At 38.7% G+C, this 22,921-nt stretch overlaps 1 protein-coding gene across 1 annotated transcript in view; it reads left to right on the forward strand.

The window, feature by feature from the left end:
* Positions 1 to 22,921, forward strand: part of Galnt1 (polypeptide N-acetylgalactosaminyltransferase 1) — a 62,244-nt gene that overhangs the window by 35,655 nt on the left and 3,668 nt on the right. Inside the window, exons 7-13 of the mRNA XM_028774802.1 lie at positions 2,533 to 2,740; positions 6,407 to 6,577; positions 8,516 to 8,633; positions 10,732 to 10,912; positions 11,827 to 11,966; positions 19,522 to 19,620; positions 20,502 to 20,636. Coding sequence (XP_028630635.1) covers positions 2,533 to 2,740; positions 6,407 to 6,577; positions 8,516 to 8,633; positions 10,732 to 10,912; positions 11,827 to 11,966; positions 19,522 to 19,620; positions 20,502 to 20,636 — 1,052 coding nt within the window. The remainder of the gene's footprint in view (positions 1 to 2,532; positions 2,741 to 6,406; positions 6,578 to 8,515; positions 8,634 to 10,731; positions 10,913 to 11,826; positions 11,967 to 19,521; positions 19,621 to 20,501; positions 20,637 to 22,921) is intronic.

Below are 22,921 nucleotides of genomic sequence, written 5' to 3' on the forward strand. Positions count from 1 at the left end.
CTGCTGCACACCATTATTTGATCCAAAGCTTATTTGTCCTGGCTGTACTGTTTTTTGTTTTTTGTTTTATAGTGTTCTAGCTAATATTTCTCAGATGTTATTGGGAATAGCATACTTTTCTTGTTTTTTTGTTTGTTTGTTGTTTGGTTGTTTTTTTTTTTTTTTTAGCATGTGGATTTGTTTTAAATCTGCTTGGTACATGGTCAATATTGGTTTTGCAGTTTTTAGTGTACTGAGATAGAAATTTCCAAGTATGGCACTCTGCCTGTATAATAGATTGTAAGGTAAAGTGAAGTATTTGATAGAATTCTATCTGTATGAACAAGTCAGATGGCAATGAAATCTTTCTGTATACGTTTCTGTGAAATGAAAAATCCTTAGTGACTCCATAGGACTGTTTGCTAAGTGAAGAGGGGAAGGAGCCAGAAAAGGATCTAAGAACTGTGTAGGAGCTCATCTGTAGACTTTCAGTGCCCCAAATCGCATGTGTTACATTTTCCCCAAATTGCCTGTTTCTGATGGCATTAGTTTCTGATTAGATTCTGTTTCTGATGGACACATTTCTTAGTGTCCATTGTATAAAAGTCACAAAGATGTCAGAAATGCCAAGGGAATTTGTTATAGTGCTACAGAATCATGCATTAAAAACTTGTTGTTTATAGACAAGACAGTATTAATAACTTTCAGAAATGTAGGACTTTAGAATTAGATTGCCTTGGTTTTTAAGGCTTATTTTAAAAACTGTTTGAAAAAACCTATTGGGAGACATTGTTTATCATACAATCAACTTTGATCGATTTAAGATATTAGAGCATGCCCAATGAGCATACCTAGAATCACCACAGATAAGATTCTGTTCAGGTTTAGACTTATAGACTAAATGCTAATCCATATTTGTACTGATTAAGTGTTCCACATTTCCTGTAATCCCTTCCATTATATTCTGTTTGCTTGTTGAGTTCATTGTTAGTTTTGTTTGCTTCTTGAGATAGAGACCTGCTACAAAGCTCAGGCCAGTCTGGCCTCAAACTTAAGATCCTTATTCCTACGCCCCATCGCCCAAGTTCCAGGAGTACAGGTATCCCCACTATGCCTGGCCAGTACTTGTATGGTGCTCTGTTCAGTGTTAAATGATGGGATTAAAGTTAGGCAAGCCTGGGCCATAACAGTCCTTGATCAAATTCATTTGATATTCTGAGCTAGATACTCATTTCTAAAGTGTGTGTAACAACACAACCTTACAGATAACTGTGAAGATTAAGCAAGTTTAAAATTATGCAGAATAGTCACAAAACTACTCATTGTCAACACAAAAATGTTTTTCTCAGATTGCCATTGTTCATACCATTTTACTCAGAATCTCGTTATCTTCTTCTCACTTTATGACTTAGTTCATGAAATCATAGTGCTATTTTTGAAACACTATTGAAGCACAAATACTAGGAAATAAGTTAATCAGAAAAGATTAGTAATCTGATACCGCCCTGTCCTTTTGGAGGGTTTTGGATTTCTGATGATTTTACTAATGTCTTACCAGACGGAATCATTTTGCTTCCATTTGTCTTTTCTACCTGATCTAATAGGGAACACTTTGGATCCCTGCTTTCAGTATTTAAGTAGCCTCTTAATTACATACCATAATTTCTATGAAATGAGGCTGAGTTTTACAACATGAATGGTACTTCTATCATGGAGTCAGTTGTGCTAACATCTGTGGGCATACTAAGGTCTGGGGCCCTATTATGCTTAGGTAGATTATACATACCTATTAACTCACATTAGTTAGAAAGACATGGTCCCAACACCATCAATAGTTTTTAATTCACACTTGTCTGACAAGGGTCTTTCTTTACCTTTCAGTTCCTGTCTACCATTTCTCTTAGGAGATTTTTACTTTCTGCCTCCTGCTAAGTCTATAGTCAGAAACTATGGTGATCAGTGAGACACATTGTTTCTGTCTTAGAAGAAATCTCACAATCTTAAAAAATAATAGTTGTGACATACAGTATTTCTTTTCTCTGTTCTCTAGATTGAATATTCTTTTTTTTTCTTTTCTTTCATGTGCACACACACATGAAAGTGAGTGGGGGGGTTGGCATTTTAATTTTTGAGACAGGATCTTATAACTCCTGTGTAGCCTACACTGGCCTTAAACTCAAAATCCTGCTGTTCCCGCCTTCCAGATATTGGGATTACAAGTGTGCATTGCCATGCCTGGCTCAGCCTCTTTGCTTGTGTTGCAGAATTTTAGCATGATTAGGAAGAGAATTGTGAAGCCTGATAGATGATGCATGGTGATGTGCCTTTCCTGGTGATAACTGAGCCATGGACACTGTCTTAGTGCTCAGGTGGCAAGACAGAGGCAGCTAGTTCATGAAGTTAGTTTCCTTTAGGAAGTGGTGTTGATGGGACAAGGAGGCTCACCTAGTGCTGTGTCAATATGTATATGTTGAAGGAATGCTGTAAATCAAAATTGCTTTATATTTGGGTAATGCCAGTTCATGTAATTCATTTGTTTTGTTATATTTTCAGACTTTTTGAAAAGACCTCTAGAGAGTTATGTGAAAAAACTTAAAGTGCCAGTTCATGTAATTCGAATGGAACAACGTTCTGGGTTGATCAGAGCTAGATTAAAAGGAGCTGCTGTGTCCAAAGGCCAAGTGATCACCTTCTTAGATGCTCACTGCGAGTGTACAGCAGGGTGGCTGGAGCCTCTGTTGGCCAGGATCAAACATGACAGGTAATTTTCTGGGTTTGTGAATTCCATCTTAGTACTTTTATCTTAAATTGTGTGGAACATTGCAAATTTCTGTTTTTAAATAAGCACAAAAATATCATCCTTTCAAATTGCTTTTAAAATGCCCCCTAAGAGTGTTCCAAACAACGCAGACAAGACGACTTTCTTAAAGGCTGGCAGTTAACACATTTGCGAACTGTCCTAATGGGGATGAATTAAGTACCATGTTGTAGAATAGTTACTCTGTGCTCTGTTGACCAAATAGGTCCAGAACAGGTAGACAGTGAACTCAGGGAAAGTTTGCTTGTCCCTGCTTTCAAAGGAAACCACTAAGGCAGGCAGATTATCTCGTCTCTGTTGACATCTTCACAGAGACTATAGCTCTCATCTTGTAGTACAAGGCTGAAGAGAGGCACATTGTACCCTATACTACTCAGTTGTGTATGGGATACTTCTGTAATGCTATTAATACAGAGTGAGCATTGCTGCAGTGCGTCTGTGACTATCAGCTTTTGTGGTACACACATTGCAAAGAATTGTCTGATTCTGTCTTGGTTCCTAAGGATCAGGAAAGAAGTAATGTCAGTCTGCTTGACCTGTATTAGTTGAATTTCTGTTAGCTGTGGCAAGTTTAGATTTTATAGAGTAGACTTTTCCTAGCCCAGTGGAGAATGGAGAGGGTAAGGCCACTTCATTTATTCTATTCGTTAGCAAATGGTGGCATACAGCTATCTGTTCTCAGAGACAGAAAACAAACCAGCGTTGGATCAGAGGACACCCAACAGTTTAAGAAAGACACCATTGCCTTGAAGAATCAAAAGAATAGAATCTCTCTCTAAATACTTTTTTTATAAGTAAAAGGTGATTGGTTTAAGGAAATACTTACATAAAGATAACAAACTTTAGAAACATGGACCTAAACTGAGAAGGCAGTATGTGATGTACAGGAGAAAGTTGACTAAAACAACAAAATAATTTACAGTTGGGGCTGTGTAGTAGACAATATATATCCTAAATAGTTTCCAATGGATAAAGTGCTGGATAAATACAAAAACATTTTTTTAAATGCACTACTGAGTTGTCATAAAGGGAAAATGTATACATCACAAAGTGAGAACAAACAAGCTGTCCATTCATTCAAAGCAACTGGTATTTGTGGCTTCTGTAATGAATTCTGGGTACTGTTTGTCCCTTGATAAATACACAAGTTGAGAGTAACAGGAGCAAAGCCTAGGCCCAACTCATGGTGAGGCATGCTGTGATCTTAATACCAAATACCCAAGTAAAGCTGAGGTACTGAAGTCGGTCCCAGTGAGAATGAGAACTGGCCCACACACATCAGAGGAAACCTTGGTGCTTCACCTTTGGTGTGGAAGAGGGGAACAGCTTCCACCACAATGTTCAAGCAGGATATAGAAAAAGTAGGAAAATGGACTATTTTTATGTGACTACAGTAATTTTAATTTTTTAAAAAATGAAGACATGCTTTAGTTTTTAAATAACACACGTGTCTGTGTGTGTCTGTCTGTCTCTCTGTCTGTCTGTCTCTGTTTCTCTCTCTCTGTTTCTCTCTGTCTCTGTCTCTCTCTGTGTCTCTCTGTCTGTCTGTGTGTCTCTCTCCTCCCCCCCCCCACCCCCCGCATTTGTGTGTGTGTGTGGGGGGCAGAGGACAACTTGCAGGCATTGGTTTTCTCCTTCCACCATGAGTGTAGTAATCAGACTCAGACTGGTGTGTTAGGAAGCAGGCACTTGTAACTATTGGGCCATCTTGCTGCCTCAAAGACATACTATGAGAAAAGAGACATGGCGGTCATGGAGAGATCAAGAGACAACGTTTGGAAGTTGATTCTCTCTTTCTACATGTAGATCCAAAGATTGAACTCCAGTGATCAAATTCATTTACCCGCTGAGCCATTTACAAGCTCATAGAAAAAGATTTCTTTAAACACCAATAAAATGTGATATGATATCACATTTATAAACTATATCTACTAAAGGCTGTATTTGAGACATTTTTTTCTTCAAAAAGGCTATTGTCATTCGTGATTGTTTTTAGTTTTTTTTAAAAAAGCTAACTGATAGGGGTTGATGTCAAAAGTATCCCCTCTCCAGGAAAAAGACATCGGGACGGGTATGACCCTCATGCCTCACAACAACGGGGACGAGAGCCACTACAAGGTCCCCTTCAATTACTGGAGGTCAGGCCTCTATACCCGCCTTTGTAAGATTAGAATCGCCACAGCCCTTCTATACTTAGAGAAGGGAGGAGATGTCAGGGGCAGCCCTGCTTACACACTGAAGGCCTAAAATCAGCCATAGGCCTAAAATCAGCAATAGACGCGACATACATGCATGCTAACATAAAGTCTTGGGTCTCTGTGGATAAACACTGAAACAGATGGCTATAAGCTATTGTAAACAAGCAGTTTTTGTGACAGTTTACCAGCCTGAGTAGTCATAGACCTTGTAAATAGGTAGCCTTGGCAGACAATACCAACTTAGATAAGGACAAGTGAATCATAGGCAGAGTCATAGTGACCTATCCCCTGAACCTTCACCCACCCGATACCCTGTTCTGAAAGATAATCTGTATTCCCCCTGAACACCCACGCTCCAGTGTCATCCCCTTCCCCACCTCCTGCCTTTTTGTGTTTATAACCCCTGTGTGAATGAGTATAAATTACAATTTGAAAAAAAAAATTATATATATATAGCCAACTGGAAAATTTATGAATGTATGATCACACAGTCTATACAGAGAAATATAAACCAGAAAGAAAAAAGTTCCCTCTAATAACTAAAATAATAATTTTCATCTGGCACCTACCTGTAGTCTCATACCTCTGGAAACAGAGGCAAGAAAATCTCTGAGTTTGAATCCAGCCTAGTCTACATAGTAAGTTCTGGACAGCCAGAACTACATAGAGAGACCTTGTCTCCAAAAACAAACCAAACGAGCAAACAAAATTTTATATATATGTCCTGAGCTATTATTTTAAATGTAATTGAATTAAAAGTATAAGAAATCAGCCGGGCAGTGGTGGCGCACGCCTTTAATCCCAGCACTTGGGAGGCAGAGGCAGGCAGATTTCTGAGTTCGAGGCCAGCCTGGTCTACAGAGTGAGTTCCAGGACAGCCAGGGCTACACAGAGAAACCCTGTCTCGAAAAACCAAAAAAAAAAAAAAAAAAGTACAAGAAATCAACTTCAAAGTTGATAGCCTTATGATAAAGCTATAGGGAGAAATACATATATAACTATATGACATGACTAGAAAACAGTAATGAATGTCGCCATTAATTAAGTAACATCAATGCCGAACATTTTCCCTGAAAGTAGAGTATCTACTCACTTCTCCACTAACAAAAAACTGAAGAATAGAAATGATAAGTGTTGTTTATAAAGAAAAATTTTGCCTAAAAGGGATTAAATGTGTATCACTAAAAATTAATTTTTGAAATACTTTATAATATTTTCCATGTGGCAGATAGTAAAGAGTGTGTGTAAAAGAAGAAATGAAAAAACACCGAAGGTTCTCAGCTAACAAATAATTTTTGATACTGGCTTGGTATAGATTATAGCATGAATAAACTTTACCATTGTTTAGTTGTATAACTGTTATAGTAAGTAGGAACAGTTGAAGATTTTAAATTTGCTTTTCTGACCTCAGGAGAACAGTGGTGTGTCCTATCATCGATGTGATCAGTGATGATACTTTCGAGTACATGGCAGGCTCTGACATGACCTATGGTGGATTCAACTGGAAGCTCAATTTTCGTTGGTATCCTGTTCCCCAACGAGAAATGGACAGAAGGAAAGGTGACCGGACTCTTCCTGTCAGGTAATTTGTCAGACATTTTCTTTATAGTATATTGCAGAGTTGTGACACTTTATCATGGGTTAAAGGTGATCTTTGAGAAACAAAGCAATTGTCTGTTTTGTAGGCAGTCAAGACTCGTATTTCACATATTTTTTAAAGAAAGATTTTTTTCCCCTCCAGTTAACAAAGTTACAGTGTTTTCATTCTGTAAACTCCTAGTATGCATGATAAATGATGATAACATACATATTCTTTCTTTTCTGTGTGAAGACATTACAGATTTCTAAATTGAGTCCGTGTTTAAATCAAGCTACTCCTCAATCAGTTGTGTCCTTATGTTAAATACTAGCTCAGAGTTGTGTCTTGTGCTATAACATTTTACTAGCATGTACTGTCTGGGTGGTACTTACTGACTTCAAAGCATAGAAAAGCTTGGTCCTAACAATGCTAAATGGAGATTATGAGAAATACATTTAAAGAGTCTTAAGAAAGTTCATCAGTGCTGAGGATCAAGAAAGATTCTAAAAATAACTAGAATTAACAGGGTATAACAGAATTTCCATTAATGTATATATTTTTACTACTATACTTGATCACATGTGGCTTTATTCAGGAAGGCATAAAAAGCATGCTGGTAAGGACATGACCTGTGACTTAGCTACATAGACAGACAGACACCCTAGTATTTATTCCAGGTGCATCCACCTGTAGCTTCTGTAGTAATGGAATACCACTTTCGCCTTTTCTGAGTTTCTCTGGCCTATTCTCCCTTAAATTCAAATCCAATTCTGGAGAAGTAAAAGAGATTTTTATTTTCCACTCATATTCTTTTCCAGCCTGAGTTCTTACCAGTATAAGGAGGTACTTACTGCTCTTAGTGCAGTTCAGTGTTAAATCAAGGACTCTTAGACATTTGAAAACTTTGTAAACTACACCTTCCACTGTAGAGACAGTGCTGCTGCCCTACAGGGGCCTGGAATAGTGTGTGTCAGTGACTTCTGAACTTAGGAGCTTTATCTCTGGAGCCAAGAACTTTCATTTCCTCCTACTAGAGTCAGGTTTTCCCTTCACAGTCATCCTTCCTGGAAATCAATGGTTAACTGAAACCACTGATACCCATTCATTAAAATCCTCCTTCATTATCATTCCTCTTCGTAATTCTTTGTGCTTCTACCTCCATGCTACCCTGTGCACACCTGGACTTGTCTTCTGCAGTAGACATGCTGTGGGTAGTCAGCGCAGGTGGTCAGAATGGCAGTTCCTGTACAAGGAGAATGTTGATGTTGCTCTGCACTGAATCCTCTCCTTTCCTTTAAGATTTTTGTAAATCTAGGAAAGGGTCTCTTTGTTTTCATCCTGTTTTAACCTGCCATTTCTGCAGTATTTGCCACCCTTTAGAACTTGGCATTTTTTTTTTTTGTTTTGTTTTTTTCGAGACAGGGTTTCTCTGTGTAGTCCTGGCTGTCCTGGAACTCACTCTGTAGACCAGGCTGTCCTGGAACTCAGAAATCTGCCTGCCTCTGCCTCCCAAGTGCTGGGATTAAAGGCATGTGCCACCACCGCCCAGCTAGAACTTGGCATTTTAACCCTAATGTCCAAGTCTAGTTGAATAAAATAGTCAGCTACCTTTTTACTTGCTAAAATTTTGGAGTCAAGTACCTGGTCAAATGGAGATTATGAGAAATTCATTCAGTTTAAGGACTGTGAGATAGAAAGTCCATCAGTACTAAGGATCAAGAAAGATGCTAAGGACAGGATAGGGCTTAAACAGAGCATGGGCAGGTACAGATCATGTCTGACACAGAAAACCCCATGGGCATAAGCGTTGCTGAAGAGAGTAAGAGTAAGCATTGTTCTGTAGTTATAAGCAACTGTAGAAGTATAGTACTTTTATAAAAACACTGATTATAAATTTTAAATTATTAAAATTAATGGCATAGTATTATGATTGAATTTCAGAACACCCACAATGGCCGGAGGCCTTTTTTCAATAGACAGAGATTACTTTCAGGAAATTGGAACATATGATGCTGGAATGGATATATGGGGAGGAGAAAACCTAGAAATTTCCTTTAGGGTAAGTTCCCTTTGACACAAAATAAAATCTTCTTAACCAAAAATATGTATTCATTATTTTTGTTGTTTATATAAGAAGTAAAATTTAGTGAGTTTAATCTTACTCCAGAACCTTCAGCCTATAAAAAGTTTGTTGATATTATGGAAAATTTGTTAAAACCAATTTCAGCAAATAATCCAGTTATCCTTAATAGTCTAGCTGTTAAACCTATGCTTAATCCTTCAGTTCTCAATTTCTGTTATTTTAAGGAAGTAATTCAGGCATCAGCAACTAAATAGAAACAATTTGTAATTTAAGCAGGCTGCTTTGATGTGTAACTGCAAAAACAATTTTATTGTATTATGTACTTATCTACTTGAAAATTATTCTCTGATTAAATCTGGTTACCTTATTAGCTTTATATTTTTCGATAAAAGGTGACAACAGTTACGGAGTTGGCTCAGTCAGTAAAGTGCTTGCCATATACACAAGGAGATCTGAGTTTGATTCCTAGCTCCCACCTTAAAAAGAGCTGGACATAGATGTGCTGAGGTGGCTCGGTGGGTAACGTCTTCCTGCAATCTGAGTCAGCATGGGAGAAGGACAGAACTGACTCCTACAGGTTGTTTTCTGACATGCACATACCAAATAAATTGCTTCATTTTTCTTAAAGGCTGGGCATGACAATTAATACATGCTGTAATCCTAGTGCTTTGGACATAGAGACAGTAGAATCCATAGCTAAATCAGTGAACTCCGGTTTCAGTGAGAGATCCTGTCCCCAAAAAATAAAGTAGAGAGTAACACCCAATGTTAACCTCTGACCACCACACACACACACACACATACACCACAAAAAAGAAGAAAAGTGTAAAGCATTCTGGAATTACTCTTCAGTTAGTTCAACCTAGTTGACCTTTCATTTCATAGTCACTACTGTGAGCATGTTAAATGGTAATGTATGCTGCTAATAGCTTCTAACACATAGCATATTACAGTAGAGACAAAAGCTGAGTGTGTTGTAGGTGGAAGCAGGAAGCTCTTGCTACCAAAGACTCTCCCTGCTTATAAAGGAGAGGCTTGGCAACTTCTGGGCAATCTCATCTAGCTCAACGCTAACAGTATAATCCTGGGAAAACCTGAGGGTAGACACAATGAATAGTTAACAAAGGCAACATTTTTTCAACATGTGAGTTTTAATTGCAAATATGATATTTTTCTTTATGGTACAAAAATATATTTTGAAACAATTGCATTGAATCAAGAATATAAGTCTGTTCTTGGTTTTCTGTTTGTTCCGTGTGTTCATTGATTGAACAAATGGAGTAGGATGTACACTGTCTTTGTGTTGTTGTAGAAATCATGGCAGTGTCTGTTCTGTGTGATGTGTCGTTAGTGGCACAAGTTTGGAAAGGCAGAAATAGAAAAGATTTGGGTGCTCCATGTTCGTGGGTGTGTGTGTATATAATTTAGTGATAAATCATAAGCCACATCAAACATGTTTGCGCATTTCCTGAAATAGTGTCCTTGCTGACAAGAGCTGATTGTGTTTCAGCAATTTGAATTTGTGATGCTGGCATCATCGTCTGCATTTAGAGATTTGCTTCTATACGTCCCACTCTTCTATGTCTAGTTCGTAACCTATCTATTCTGTATTTTAATCTGATCTTGACCAAAATTTTGTAAAACACTTGATCCTAGGGCAGTATTAGCTATATACCAGAGCAAAATCTCTGAGCCCTGAACTTTGTTGTTTCTTTTTGAGATGCTTTCACTGTGTAATAGGCTGGCTTGGAACTCTCTAAGTAGACCAGACTGGCCTTAACTCCTGGAGATCCATTGTCTCTACTTCCTGAATGTTGCTATTAAGTGCATAGACCACCATAGCCAGGCTTGTGCTCTGAATTTTAAACTATATTTCCAACACAGTCTGCTTTGCTCTTTAATTCAGATTTGGTAATTTGGATACATCTTAGGGAAAATTTACCAGTAACTACAGCTTTTTCCATTCATGGTTATAAATAAAAGCCAAAGTCCTTCCATTGAAAAGAAAAGTACTGCACATAAACTACAGGAACCTTTGCTAGGTAGTCCCTAAGCCGTGTCTTGCTCTTTTCAGATTTGGCAGTGTGGAGGAACTTTGGAAATAGTGACATGCTCCCATGTTGGTCATGTGTTTCGGAAAGCTACACCGTACACATTTCCAGGGGGGACAGGGCAGATTATCAATAAAAATAACAGACGGCTTGCAGAAGTATGGATGGATGAATTCAAGAATTTCTTCTATATAATTTCTCCAGGTTAGTGCATATTGAATGATATATACAAGAGTGTACTTTTGTTTTTGTATGTTTATAATTTTTTTTAATCTGAGTGGGGTGGCTCTTGTGCCGTAGCCCATGTGTAAATCCGCATTTATCTTGTGGGAGTTGAGTCTCTTTTTCTACCATATGGGTGCCAGGGATGGAACTCAGGTCTTCAAGTTTGTTAGCAAGAATCTTTATCCACTGAGTCATCTCACTGGCTCAAGATTGTATTGTTGCAGAAGGTACTCCCAACTGACCCACACCCCTGCCCTATAAAACAGTGCCACCTCAGAAGTGTGTTATGAGCAGCCTCCGTAAGCAGTCCCTCCATGGTGCTGTATACAGCTTTTATGAAACCGTCTCATGTCATAAAGCCAATACAGAGCCCATAGCATTCTTCAAGAGGGTTCTCTACAAGAATAATCGAGCTTTTGTGTTTATATGTTTTCTCCTCCTCCTCAGCAGTAAGCCTATCTGAAAGTATTACTATTCTACCTTGGTGTTCAGTTATAATACTTCAAGACTCATGGGTGTGTGAATATAGTTCAGTGAGTTATATGAGAGAAAGCTGACTGGAAATAGTCGTACTATTTAATATTTACATCAAATAGATCTTAATTGAAAGTTTTTTTTATCTTGATGAACATTCAAGTTTTTTGATCCCTATGTAGCTTATTGTTGTTTATTATTAGTATGTTTTACATTCTCACATGATTTTTTTTTCTTTGAAAAAAATTAAAATATGTGTTTTATCCTTGCTTTCAACTCTGGGAGGTGGCATACCACCTGGAGTTCATATATCACCTAATAACTCCCTGTTTTCCATTCAGCTGCTTCATGAGACTGAACATATAAGCAGACTTGTGTTACCAGACAGAACTCTAATAAATCAATATTTCTTTCAACAGGTGTTACAAAGGTAGATTATGGCGATATATCATCAAGACTGGGTCTGAGACATAAGCTACAATGCAAACCTTTCTCTTGGTACCTAGAAAATATTTACCCTGATTCTCAAATTCCTCGTCACTATTTCTCATTGGGAGAGGTAAAAACAAGTATATGTGTATATACACACACACACACACACACACACTATATATATATATATATATTATATGTTTAAGAAGTTAAAACTTCTAACCTCTAAGATTCTTAAAGTATCTTTGTTATTAAAGTATATTTAATCTCAAGTATAGGTAAGTTCTTGTTACCTAATAGTTTGCTTCATAAGGTGAAATCTTGTAATTCCAGTTACAGGGGATCCAGTGTCCTTTTCTGGCTCCCGAGGGTACTAGGCATATCCATGGTATACATATATGCATGCCGGTAAAACACATAAATTAAAAAATAGATTTTTTTAAAAAAATTAAATGTAGCTGTGTCATCAATGTACATATTTCAACAAACTAAGGCATTTACTTGAAACCTGCACCTTCTAATACCTGAGAAATTTCAGAGTGAAGATAACTTGACGAGGAGGGTTGAAACACTTTTCTGTATGTACATTTGGGGTACATGTTTATTTTCCTTTGGGAATTTTAAGTTTCACAGTTTTAACATAGAAATGGGGAAAAACATGTTTGTGTCTCGTGATGCCCTATGTTGCTTCTCTTAGAATTCAGCGTTATTTTTCTTGAAATAATTGGCTAATTAATGGTTATAAATAAGACAAATTTGCAAATTAGTTGTACTTTTTAATCCCAGTGCATGCCTATACTAAAGGATCTAGTATGAAAAAGATGTTGCTATCTGTTATAGTGACCTTGACAGTAAACAGTTTCTTGTATCTTGTTTATAATATGTCAGTTATTTATTTATTAGCATCTAGCCAGACCTCTGTTCTGTGTTTATGAATTCAAATTGGAGCCAGTGTAGTGACACGCGCATTGACACTGGGAGGCAGAGGCAGGTGGATCTCTGTGAGTTTGAGCTATATAATAAGAGATACCCCTCCTCCCCAAAACAATCAGTTTGGTCTTTCTTAGACTAGACTTCGAGTCTTTTAAAATCATTATCTAAAAGTTCAGTCTCTACAAGTCTGAGTTATTTCTTCTCTTGGAAGAAATCCAACCATCTTCCATATAGCTTTAGTGACTCTTGCCCTCCCTTTATCCCAAGAATGAACTTTTTTTGTATTCCAATTTACTCTCATCTATTGAGTTCTTCTTAGTGCTAGTAGTGTCTATTTCCATGGTCACCCTAGAGATCCTGTGTGCATCGCTGAATTACTGCTTAATGAGTACTTTACCACTTGTACTTTGACTACTCCCGTTCCAAGTTTTTGAAGCAAAAACATTGGACTACTCCTTCATTACAGTAGAATAATCTAGCCTATTAAACTATAAAGACTTGAACTCTCTTTTCCTAGTATCGTCTAACATCCCAAGATCCTATTTGTTAGTTCAAGGTGGTAATTTTCAACAACCTAGTATAGATTTAACATCAGATTAGGTGCATATAACAATAGTATAGGAACAAATGTATGAAAGTGTGTTAAAGGAATTTGTTTTTATTGGTCTATGGGGTAAAGATCATTTTTTAATAGTTATTTATGAGTTTAAAAGTTGCTGTCTTCAAGAGTCTCCTTTGATATAGTACTTACTGAATGTTTTCTGGTCATTAGCCCTTCATTATTGTCTACCTGTCTTTTCCAGGAGACACAGAGCTTCTACCTTGCCATACTATAGTCGGTCATTCCTTCCCTTCCTCCTCCCTCTAATAAACTTCTTTTATTGGAATTTGGCATAATTTTCTTCTGAGACACTTAGAACTTAAAATCTCAGAAATATTTCAGAGAGGGCAAAGGGAAGGTTCTTTCAGGAGCATAGGCATATATTGACTCTCTGTGTCAGGGATGAGACACTTGTGTCTAGGGTAAGTCCAGCCTATTTCCAAGCCCGTGTTTTATTACTGCCTTGGGTCACTTTTATACTATTGCACTAGGGTTGAACAGTTGTCCTAGAGACCAGATTGCTCACAAATTGATTGCTCACAAATTGAAAGAATGTACTCTCCAGCCCCTAGGGTATGCAGACAGGGACAGTCATTGCTGTACTCCTTATCCTCCCTCTCCAGTTGTTGCAGCTAGTCTTGAAAGCATTTTCCTCCAGTTGGTAAAACTGATGTTGTGTTACCTACTTCCTCCTTATTACTTGTTAGTGTAGATACTGTGCTTTCCCCTCCTCCACTGAAAACGTTCAGTTTCCATTGGGTTGCTGTATCAGGAAGTAGGTCTGTGCTGCCTGGTGTAGCAGTGGAACATGGGCCGTCTGTAGTTCACTGCAGATCTTTATGCGCTTGAATTACAAAGCTCACATATTAAAAATTACACACCCAAGTAGAGGAGAAATTGTAATAGAAGTGAACAGGACAGATTTCCCTGTGTAAGTCATAATTGCATATGGATACAAGAGGGCCACAGCCATGTCTTTGATTTCAGTCTCCCTGACACTCAGTGTGTAACCCTATCTCTGTAAGTTGGGATTTCTTCACTGATTTTTATTCATTTAACAACTATTTAAGTGCCTACATGGCATAAAATAAAGTGAAAATCCCACGCTTGTTGATCTTATACTTGGGGAAAAAAATTAATGAAAAACATAGGGTATCTGAGACAGTGGTTAGAGCAGATGAGATAGAAGACGACTGGTGAGCTGAAAATGATGCTGGATTACGTAGGGCTGTTGAGGAACGCACCCCTAAGGCAATTTGTGGACAGAAACCTGAAGAAAGTTACTAACTCAGCCATATATACATTGCCAAGGTAATAGTTTCTGAGCAAAGGAGGAAGGAGTGCAAAAATTCCTAAGATGAGTGTGTACTTGCCATATTCCAGGAACAGTAGGGAGGTCACTTGTATAGAAGAAAACAAGTAGGTAGGTAATAAAACCATAATAAGAGGAAGCTGAGGAGGTGGCTCACTGGGCATGGTGTTTGAGTCACAAACATGAGGACCTGAGTTCAGATCCCATGTACTCATGTAAGGCTGAACACGGGTGTATGTCTCTATAATCCCAGTGTTTCTGTGGTGAGATGGGAGGCAGAGACAGGAGAATCCCTGAAGTTCCTGGGTCAGTTAGCTAGGTTTATGCAGTGGCAAATAGTAAGGACAAAAGGAAGACTCCATTTCAAAATGAAGTCTGACAACTAAGGTTGTCAACATTGTAAGTATAAACCCTCACTCATACATAAAACCATATATAAACCATATAGAGGATCAAATAATAGAGGACCCAGCTATAGGCAACTGGAACAGTTTGGAAGCCATAGACATTACTAATCTTAGTGCTTGGGAGGACAGAGGCAGGATTGCATGTTTGAGGTCAGCCTAGTCTATCTACATAGTGAGTTCCAAAGCTACATAAGGAGACCTTGTCTCAAAAATAAAAACAAAAGAGTAGATGGTAAAGTTAAAAGAGCAGGAGAGTGATGTCTCAAAGACTTGAACGAACAGAAGTGCTCAACTAATGCTGAATGCTATAGAGAAGGCAGATAACATAAGTATGGAGAATTGGTCAGAGATTGCGTTGGTGCTTCTGCCTCAGTATTGAGAGAATGGCCATGAGAGTATTAGTGACTCTGGTGCTTCAAGAGAGTGGGAGAAACATAGATCCTGAATGTGTACTAATCTTGCAGGGCAAGACATTGTGCTATAAAGTAATGTAGAGAAGTGGATGATAGGTAGAGGAGAATATAGGAAGGGGGAGAAAATTTATTAATTTTTATAAAACTGTGTGCTGAGTTTTTCCCAGTCACTTTTCAGGGTCTGGTACAGCCTGAGGCCTTGGTTGTAGCGAGATTCTTAAAATCTTTATTAAGAAGTCTGGGTCTCCTTGGAGCCATGCTATACCTAGGTTACAAGGCAGTTTATATAAGAGTGGGGTTGAGGGCCTTCATCATTTATAAAAATTAGGAGTTATGATAAAAGAAGTAAAGCTTTGGATGGAGAGTAGGCTTAGTAGTTACAAGCACTTGATGCCCTTGAAGAAGACCTGGGTTTGATTTCTAGCACCCACATAGTTACTTATAACCATCTAGAACTCTAGTCCCAGGGGATCTAATGCCCTCTTCTGACTTCCATGGGCAGCAGGTATACACATAGTGCACAGAAATTTAAGACAAGTGCAACTTTGAGAAGCTCAAGTCTTGAATCTGCTTGTGGCTGTCATTAGCTGGCTTCCTAAGTTCAGTCAGAATGACTTGCCTGCCAACCTATAAACTTAAGCAAGATGTGTTAGGTGGGAAGATGGAGCCATGTTGTATACTTGTCTAAGTACTATTTATAACGTGGTATCAATAACTTTACGAGATGGGTACTACCCTCTGTGTCTTCTGAGGTCCTTTTAATACAACAGGCTCAGTCAGAACCTTACTGAGATGCTGGCCTTCAAGCCTGAACAATGATGAACAGTCTTTGTTGCCTAAGGGTTAGTGGTCATGATTAGAACAGACTTAAATTCCAATACTGAATAAATATCTAAGTGGATTTGCTACTTTAAAAAGAAGGAAAGAAGCCTGTGCTGACGAGAATGATCTAAAAGAGAAAATTTGACCAAGCCAGCTCCCATACCTTAAGATAATTTCTGTCAAAAATAGTAGCAAGTATAGGTAGAGATATGGAAGAGTCAGGACCTCTGTGTGCTGTTGATGGGACTATAAAATGATACAAGGGCTCTGGAAAACAACAGAGAGTTCCTCAGAAAGCTAACACTATATTACTGGGGTCTGACTCAGTGATAGTGCTCTTAATCAGCACTCAGGATGTAAAATACAGCCATCGTGTGACGTAGTGACCTGACCTCCAGGTGTGCGGGGTCTTAGGGATATGACATGTTCCATGGCAGCACTGTTGACAGACCTACATGGCCAATTCAGATTTTTAGACACATGAATGGTAAGTCAAAATTGCATGTACATACAGTGGAAAATTATCTAGCCTTCAAAAGGATGGACATCCTGATGTATATATATTAACTCATAAATGAACTTTAAGACATTTTGCTTAAGTGAAGTAGGCTGGTGACAAAAATAATGTGTAATTCCACTTGTGTAAAGTACCTACAACAGTCGTGTGCATGGAAATAGAAAGTAGAGGCTACAGAAACAGATAGAGGTAGAAAAGATGCTTTGTTTAGTGGCTAAAGTGGTTCAGATTTGTAAGCGGCAAAGTGCTGAAGATCTGTTTCACAACAGTGTGAATGTACTTAACCCTTCTGGTCTGCCTACTAGGGACTGACTATGGTGATAAATTGTATGTTATATTCGAGAAAGACCCAATGTAGGCATCATGTGTTTAAATTGATAAGGGAGGGATCAGCACAGAGAGGAAGGTTTCAATGTAAAGGATGGAACATAGGCAGTTCATCTCTTGGGACAGACTAGAAGGAGAGATGGGATCAAGTACAGGTCAGATGAGAGTGGTGGAGTTTTGTGTTGATGCTTGAGAAGTCCCCTTGTAATGACTTCAGGTGAATAAAGATTATTGGTTGAGAGTAAGTCAGGGGCTGTTAGTGGTAGTCTTGGGGAAAGAGGGCAAAGAGAAACCTGGGCTATCAGTGACCACAGGGGAAGCTGTTGCTGGTGAGTAAGACCATGAGCCCCACCTACCTCACCTCCCATTTCCTACCCTTTCAGTGAGAACAATCTAGGATGAGTGACAGGACTCTCAAGGATTTAGAGCAGCCACACCTTTAGACTGGTGAATGAAAGGTTTTTCCTCTTTGATCCAGAGTTCGATAGTGCTGAGGCATTATGAGCTGGGCTGGGGTTTGTGCAAGTTAAAAGGTGATACCTGTCCAACTCATGACAAGTGGTTGTCAAGGCAAGTTGGCCTCTTACCTTCTTCTAACCTGCTAGCTTCGTAAGTGACATAGATTTTACCATCTGGTCTTCTTGACATTGTCTCAGAAATGCAGCCTGGGGTCTTTTTGTACCAGGTCACATCCAGATAAAAAGTCTTCAACCAAGTCTGCCTTCCAGAACTTGTACTGTAGGATTTGAAACCAAAATCAATATCTGATCATGATAGGTAGTAGTTGTTAATCCATGAGTATTGTAAGGAACCACAGAGAGATACAACCTGGTCTTTTCTTGTTTAGCTAGTGGGGCAGAGCAGTCGATTTGGACAGTTCTGATGGTTCTAACATTTACTTACCATCTACTTTCTGTTGTTTGTTTGTTTGTTTGTTTTGTTTTTTTGTTTTTGTTTTTGGTTTTTCGAGACAGGGTTTCTCTGTGTAGTCCTGGCTGTCCTGGAACTCACTCTGTAGACCAGGCTGGCCTCGAACTCAGAAATCCGCCTGCCTCTGCCTCCCAAGTGCTGGGATTAAAGGTGTGCGCCACCACCGCCCGGCTTCTACTTTCTGTTAAACAGCAGTCTGAGTGCCTTACCAATCTTGAGATGTTCCTCTTCTGATGACTCAGTAAAATGGCTTTTGTGGAGTGGATACCTATCTAATGGGAAAGGGAAATTTGCCTTGCCATGGCTGCTTCCACAAGCTAGTCTCCAAAGCTCTTTTGGCCAGAAAATGCCTATCTACAGTCTCCTGAGAGGTTATCAGAGGGATTGTTAAAAGCAGCATCTGTGTCCTTGAATTGCTTTATTACTCAAAGAGTGAAAGAAATAAGAACAAGATAGAACAGTTTTAACTTAAAATTTAAAAACCCTTCATTGTTTAAGAACTGTATTTGTATCATTTCTACCCTTCTCTCTCCCCCGCCAGCTCCTCCTATGTCCCCTCAACTCTCTCAAATTATGAACCTCTTCCTCTTTAATTATTGTTACACACGCACACATGTATTTATATATGTATGTACATACATGCATACATACATGCATAAGCACACATACACACATGTACCCACCTTGAGTCCATTTAGTATTGCTCATATATACATGTGTTTTGGACTGACTATTTGGGATTGGATAACCTATCAGGGACTTGTCCCTGGAGAAAACTGATTCTCACTCTCTAAACAGCCATTAATTGCTTACAGTTCTTTAACTAGAGGGAGGACCTTGTGATATTTCCCTCATCTTCATTGGAATGTCAGTTGGTGTTATGCAGGTCATGTTTAGGTGGCCATATTGTTGAGATTTCATTGGTACAACTTCCCTGTCATATATAGAAGACACTATCTTGAAGCAGAAACCCTGGTCTTCTGACTAGTACAGTCTTTTTACTCATTTCATGATGTTCCCTGAGCCTTTGCAGGAGTTATATCACTTGGGGCTGAACATCCCTGTCTGTTCTTGATATCTAGACCACTTGTGGCTTTCTGTGATAGTCTTCATCTGCTTCAAAAGAAGCTTCTTTAATGAGGGCTGAGAGCTACCCAGATAGAAACTTTTCTGATTTAGGAAAATGACAGCTGTAGGTTCTCTCTTAGGGTCTGTGACTTTACTAGTTACATGTGAATGGCTTGGTCTTTACTGTACCAAGTATGAATTCTTTCCTATTGAGTAGGCCCTAAGTCCACTTAGATAGCTGTTATTTATACTCAAGATATAAATGTCACTAAAATAATAAAGGAATGACTTTTAGTGTATCTGTATGTACCTCTCCAGCATTCTAACTCCTGGTGTCTTCATTGTCCCCCAGATACGAAATGTGGAAACAAATCAATGTCTAGACAATATGGCTAGAAAAGAGAATGAAAAGGTTGGAATTTTTAATTGTCATGGTATGGGAGGTAATCAGGTAAGTGTATTAGTAAACTTTCAAAACAACTTTTAGTTTGGTTTATGTTGCTCTTTTAATCTCATAACATTATTCAAGAAGCATTTTTATATCTTTAAAGAAAAAAAGGAGTATTAGGTGAAGGGAGCTTTCAATATAATGATTGATATAGATATATTTTTTATTTTATTTTATTTTATTTATTTTTTAGATATGTCTCACTGTGTAGCCTTGGCTAGCTTACAACTTTCAGTATAGACTAGGATGGCCTTGAACTTGAAATCTGTCTGCCTCTTTTAATGGTTTCTTCTCACCATCCCCTACCCTCAGACAGGGTTTCTCCATGTAGCTCCAGATGTCCTGGAACTCACTCTCTAGACCACGTTGGCCTTGAACTCATGGAGATCCACATGTCTCTGCCTTCCAGAATATTGGGACTAAAGGTGTGCACTGCCACACCCAGCTTCTAATGATTTTTTAATAAAGCATTTTTAAAGGCCTCTATGACAACTGAATTAACATTGCTGATTGTTCTTTTTAGAAAAAGACAAAACAAAAACAAATGACTGCCCTTAATAATATACTCAGCCTACAGAGAACTAAGGTGGTTTTACTTTTCTCTGTAAAATTGGTGTAGCTTTTCTCAGACTTTCCATCACTTTAACAGTGTACAAAAATGGTGTCTTGAAATAGTTGCAGGTTATTTCAGTATAGCCCAGGGAACATTTAAGCTTGAGTTTTGGTATGTATCTCTATGCTCATATGCTCCTCTGTGTCTGTTGAAGTTAATTCTGTTGCTTTCATTGTCTTATGGCTACAAAATATAGAAGTGTTGGTATCTAAAATGCTGAGTACTTTCTTTTTACTATTAAAGCTTACATAGGTTCATGTTTGCTTTTCAGGTTTTCTCTTACACTGCCAACAAAGAAATAAGAACAGACGACCTTTGTTTGGATGTTTCCAAACTTAATGGCCCAGTTACCATGCTCAAATGCCACCACCTAAAAGGCAACCAGCTCTGGGAGTATGACCCAGTGGTAAGTTACCCAGCTGCCTATAGGAATAGGTGCTACAGCATATCCCTGGGCATACTTAGATTTTGTAGCTGATTTGTTAATAGTAACTAATATTGTTAATATGGCTATTACAAGTGGTCCAAATGTTCTCTTTGTTTCTAGATATGTGCTATTACCACTATGAGTGTGACTGTCCCACTCTTATAGCTCTATTTCCTTACAATAAGCCCCAGTGGCATAGCCATTGTGACAACCAACAGATTTTTTTTTAATGAAGAAGCTCCTTGTCTTCAGTTTGCTGGAATACAACAGGATATTAATTAGGTAGGATATTAATTAGATAATAACCTACTTAGAGTAGCTTCAGTGACTAGATGATACTTTTCTTACATAACTAGTTACGTAGTTGTAAATAGTTTCTGGTGTGAATTAGGGTCACTCTAATTCCTAAAATAACTGTGATTTCAGCTCTGAAAGAAAGGAGGATGTGTTGTTTACTGTCAGATGTTACTATTTTTCAGGAAAATAAAGTTTCCTAGAAAGCACTTATTAAAGTGTTATAATTTGTTGGGAGTTGTAGATTTGACCCATAGATGTAAGGAAGACAGGGAAAGCAAGGGCTTCAGTTTCTTGTCTTTACAGTGTGAGGTGGCCAAGACACAAAGTTTGGGAATGGTCTTAGCCTAGTCAGTCTACACCCTGCCACAGTGGATATTTGAAAAGTGAATGTTCAGTTATAAATGTAGGAAACTAGAGATGGTTTCAAATATTTAAAAAGAACTAGTTGTACATGCAAAGTTTTAAAACTTCCAGATCACTTTGCAAAGTTTGTTTCCCTGAGATAAAACTATTAATGTCTTAGGCTGGCTGCTCACAGAAACAGACTCCAAGATAAAGGTGACTGTTGAGACGTTTACTAAGGAATGTTTCTGAATTAATACTTGAAAAGGGAAGGGGTGGCAAGCTGCCTTGCTAGCCCAGTAGCCTGAGTGGATTCCAGAGAGAGAGAGAGAGAGAGAGAGAGAGAGAGAGAGAGAGAGAGAGGGAGGGAGGGAGAGAGAGAGAGAGAGAGAGAGAGAGAGAGAGAGAGAGAGAGAGAGAGAGAGAGAGAGAGAGAGAGAGATTGATCTGGAGGGGAGCAGACCGTCAGAACTGCTCTCTGCTTCCATCTGTCCCAGCATAGCAACCAGGAAAGAGTGGAGCATTGTGTCAGTAGTCCACAGTAGAGGCCTCAAGTCAGGAGACTGTTGTATGGGTAGAAGTTAATTGTCGCTGGTCACACAATGGGAAATAAATAAAAAAGATGGTATAAATCAGACCTGGGATTCTTGATTCTTGATCCAAGACTCTTTGTCTAGTACCCTACTACTTTTAATTGAATTTGCACTTTTGTGCATGTTTAAATCTTATCTATATTATATACTATATAAAACTTATAACAGTAAGCGCTTTGCCTTTGCTGCTTGTACTGTCTTCAGAAATACAGTGTACATTGAGACCCATTTACATTTAGAGTCTGGAGGCAGGAGGTAGGTGAATATTTTTCTGTTGTAGGTAACCTTGCAGTAAGTCAAAGCATTTATCCTCTCCTTCAAGGGTTGCTGTTAGAAGTGTGTCACTTGCCTGCCTAATGCCTGAGTCATGTTTTCTCTGGAGACTTGCCAGTATTCTTTAGGTCCCCACTGCATGCTGTGATGTCACAGTGTATAGTGCTGGAGCCTTGGAGCTTGGCACGTCCGTCAGCAGCCAGAGTCTTGTCTAGACCTAGTGTTCAGGTCTCCTGGGAGGCTTACCTCCTGCTGATAGCATTTGGTCTGGATGTTGAGCACTTGAATGCTCAGCATGGGGCATTTAAAGACTCTAGAAAACGGGATGTTGTGGCACATTTCAGAGTCTCAGCACTCAGAGGCCATGGAGGCCCGGGTTGTACAGCAAAGCCTTGTCTCAAAAAAGAAAAGAAAGAGAACCTAAGTAAATGAAATGTGTGTTTTTAGAAATTGGATGGAAAGCAACTGCCCAATCACAGGTTGGTTGTGCTTGGTTTTCTTCTGCTTTAGTACTACTGACCTCGAGCCTGAGGAAGGATACCACCTTTGTAGGGAGTTTGGAATGTTGGATAGACCCTTAATTGTACACTGGTTTTGTCTCAGCCGAAACTGAAGACTGAAGTGTGGCATGCATGTAGAATCTGGGCTTCCTAGCTACTAGACTGTGTCACACTGCAAAGCCCATCCTCAGCCAGGAAGTCATGCCCACCTTCTTTAGAAAAGGTAGCACAGTCACCGCCCACAGCTTTGGTGTCCTCT

This window comes from Grammomys surdaster, unplaced genomic scaffold (assembly GCF_004785775.1).
Source record: "Grammomys surdaster isolate TR1022 unplaced genomic scaffold, NIH_TR_1.0 243, whole genome shotgun sequence".
Taxonomy (NCBI): Eukaryota; Metazoa; Chordata; class Mammalia; order Rodentia; family Muridae; genus Grammomys; species Grammomys surdaster.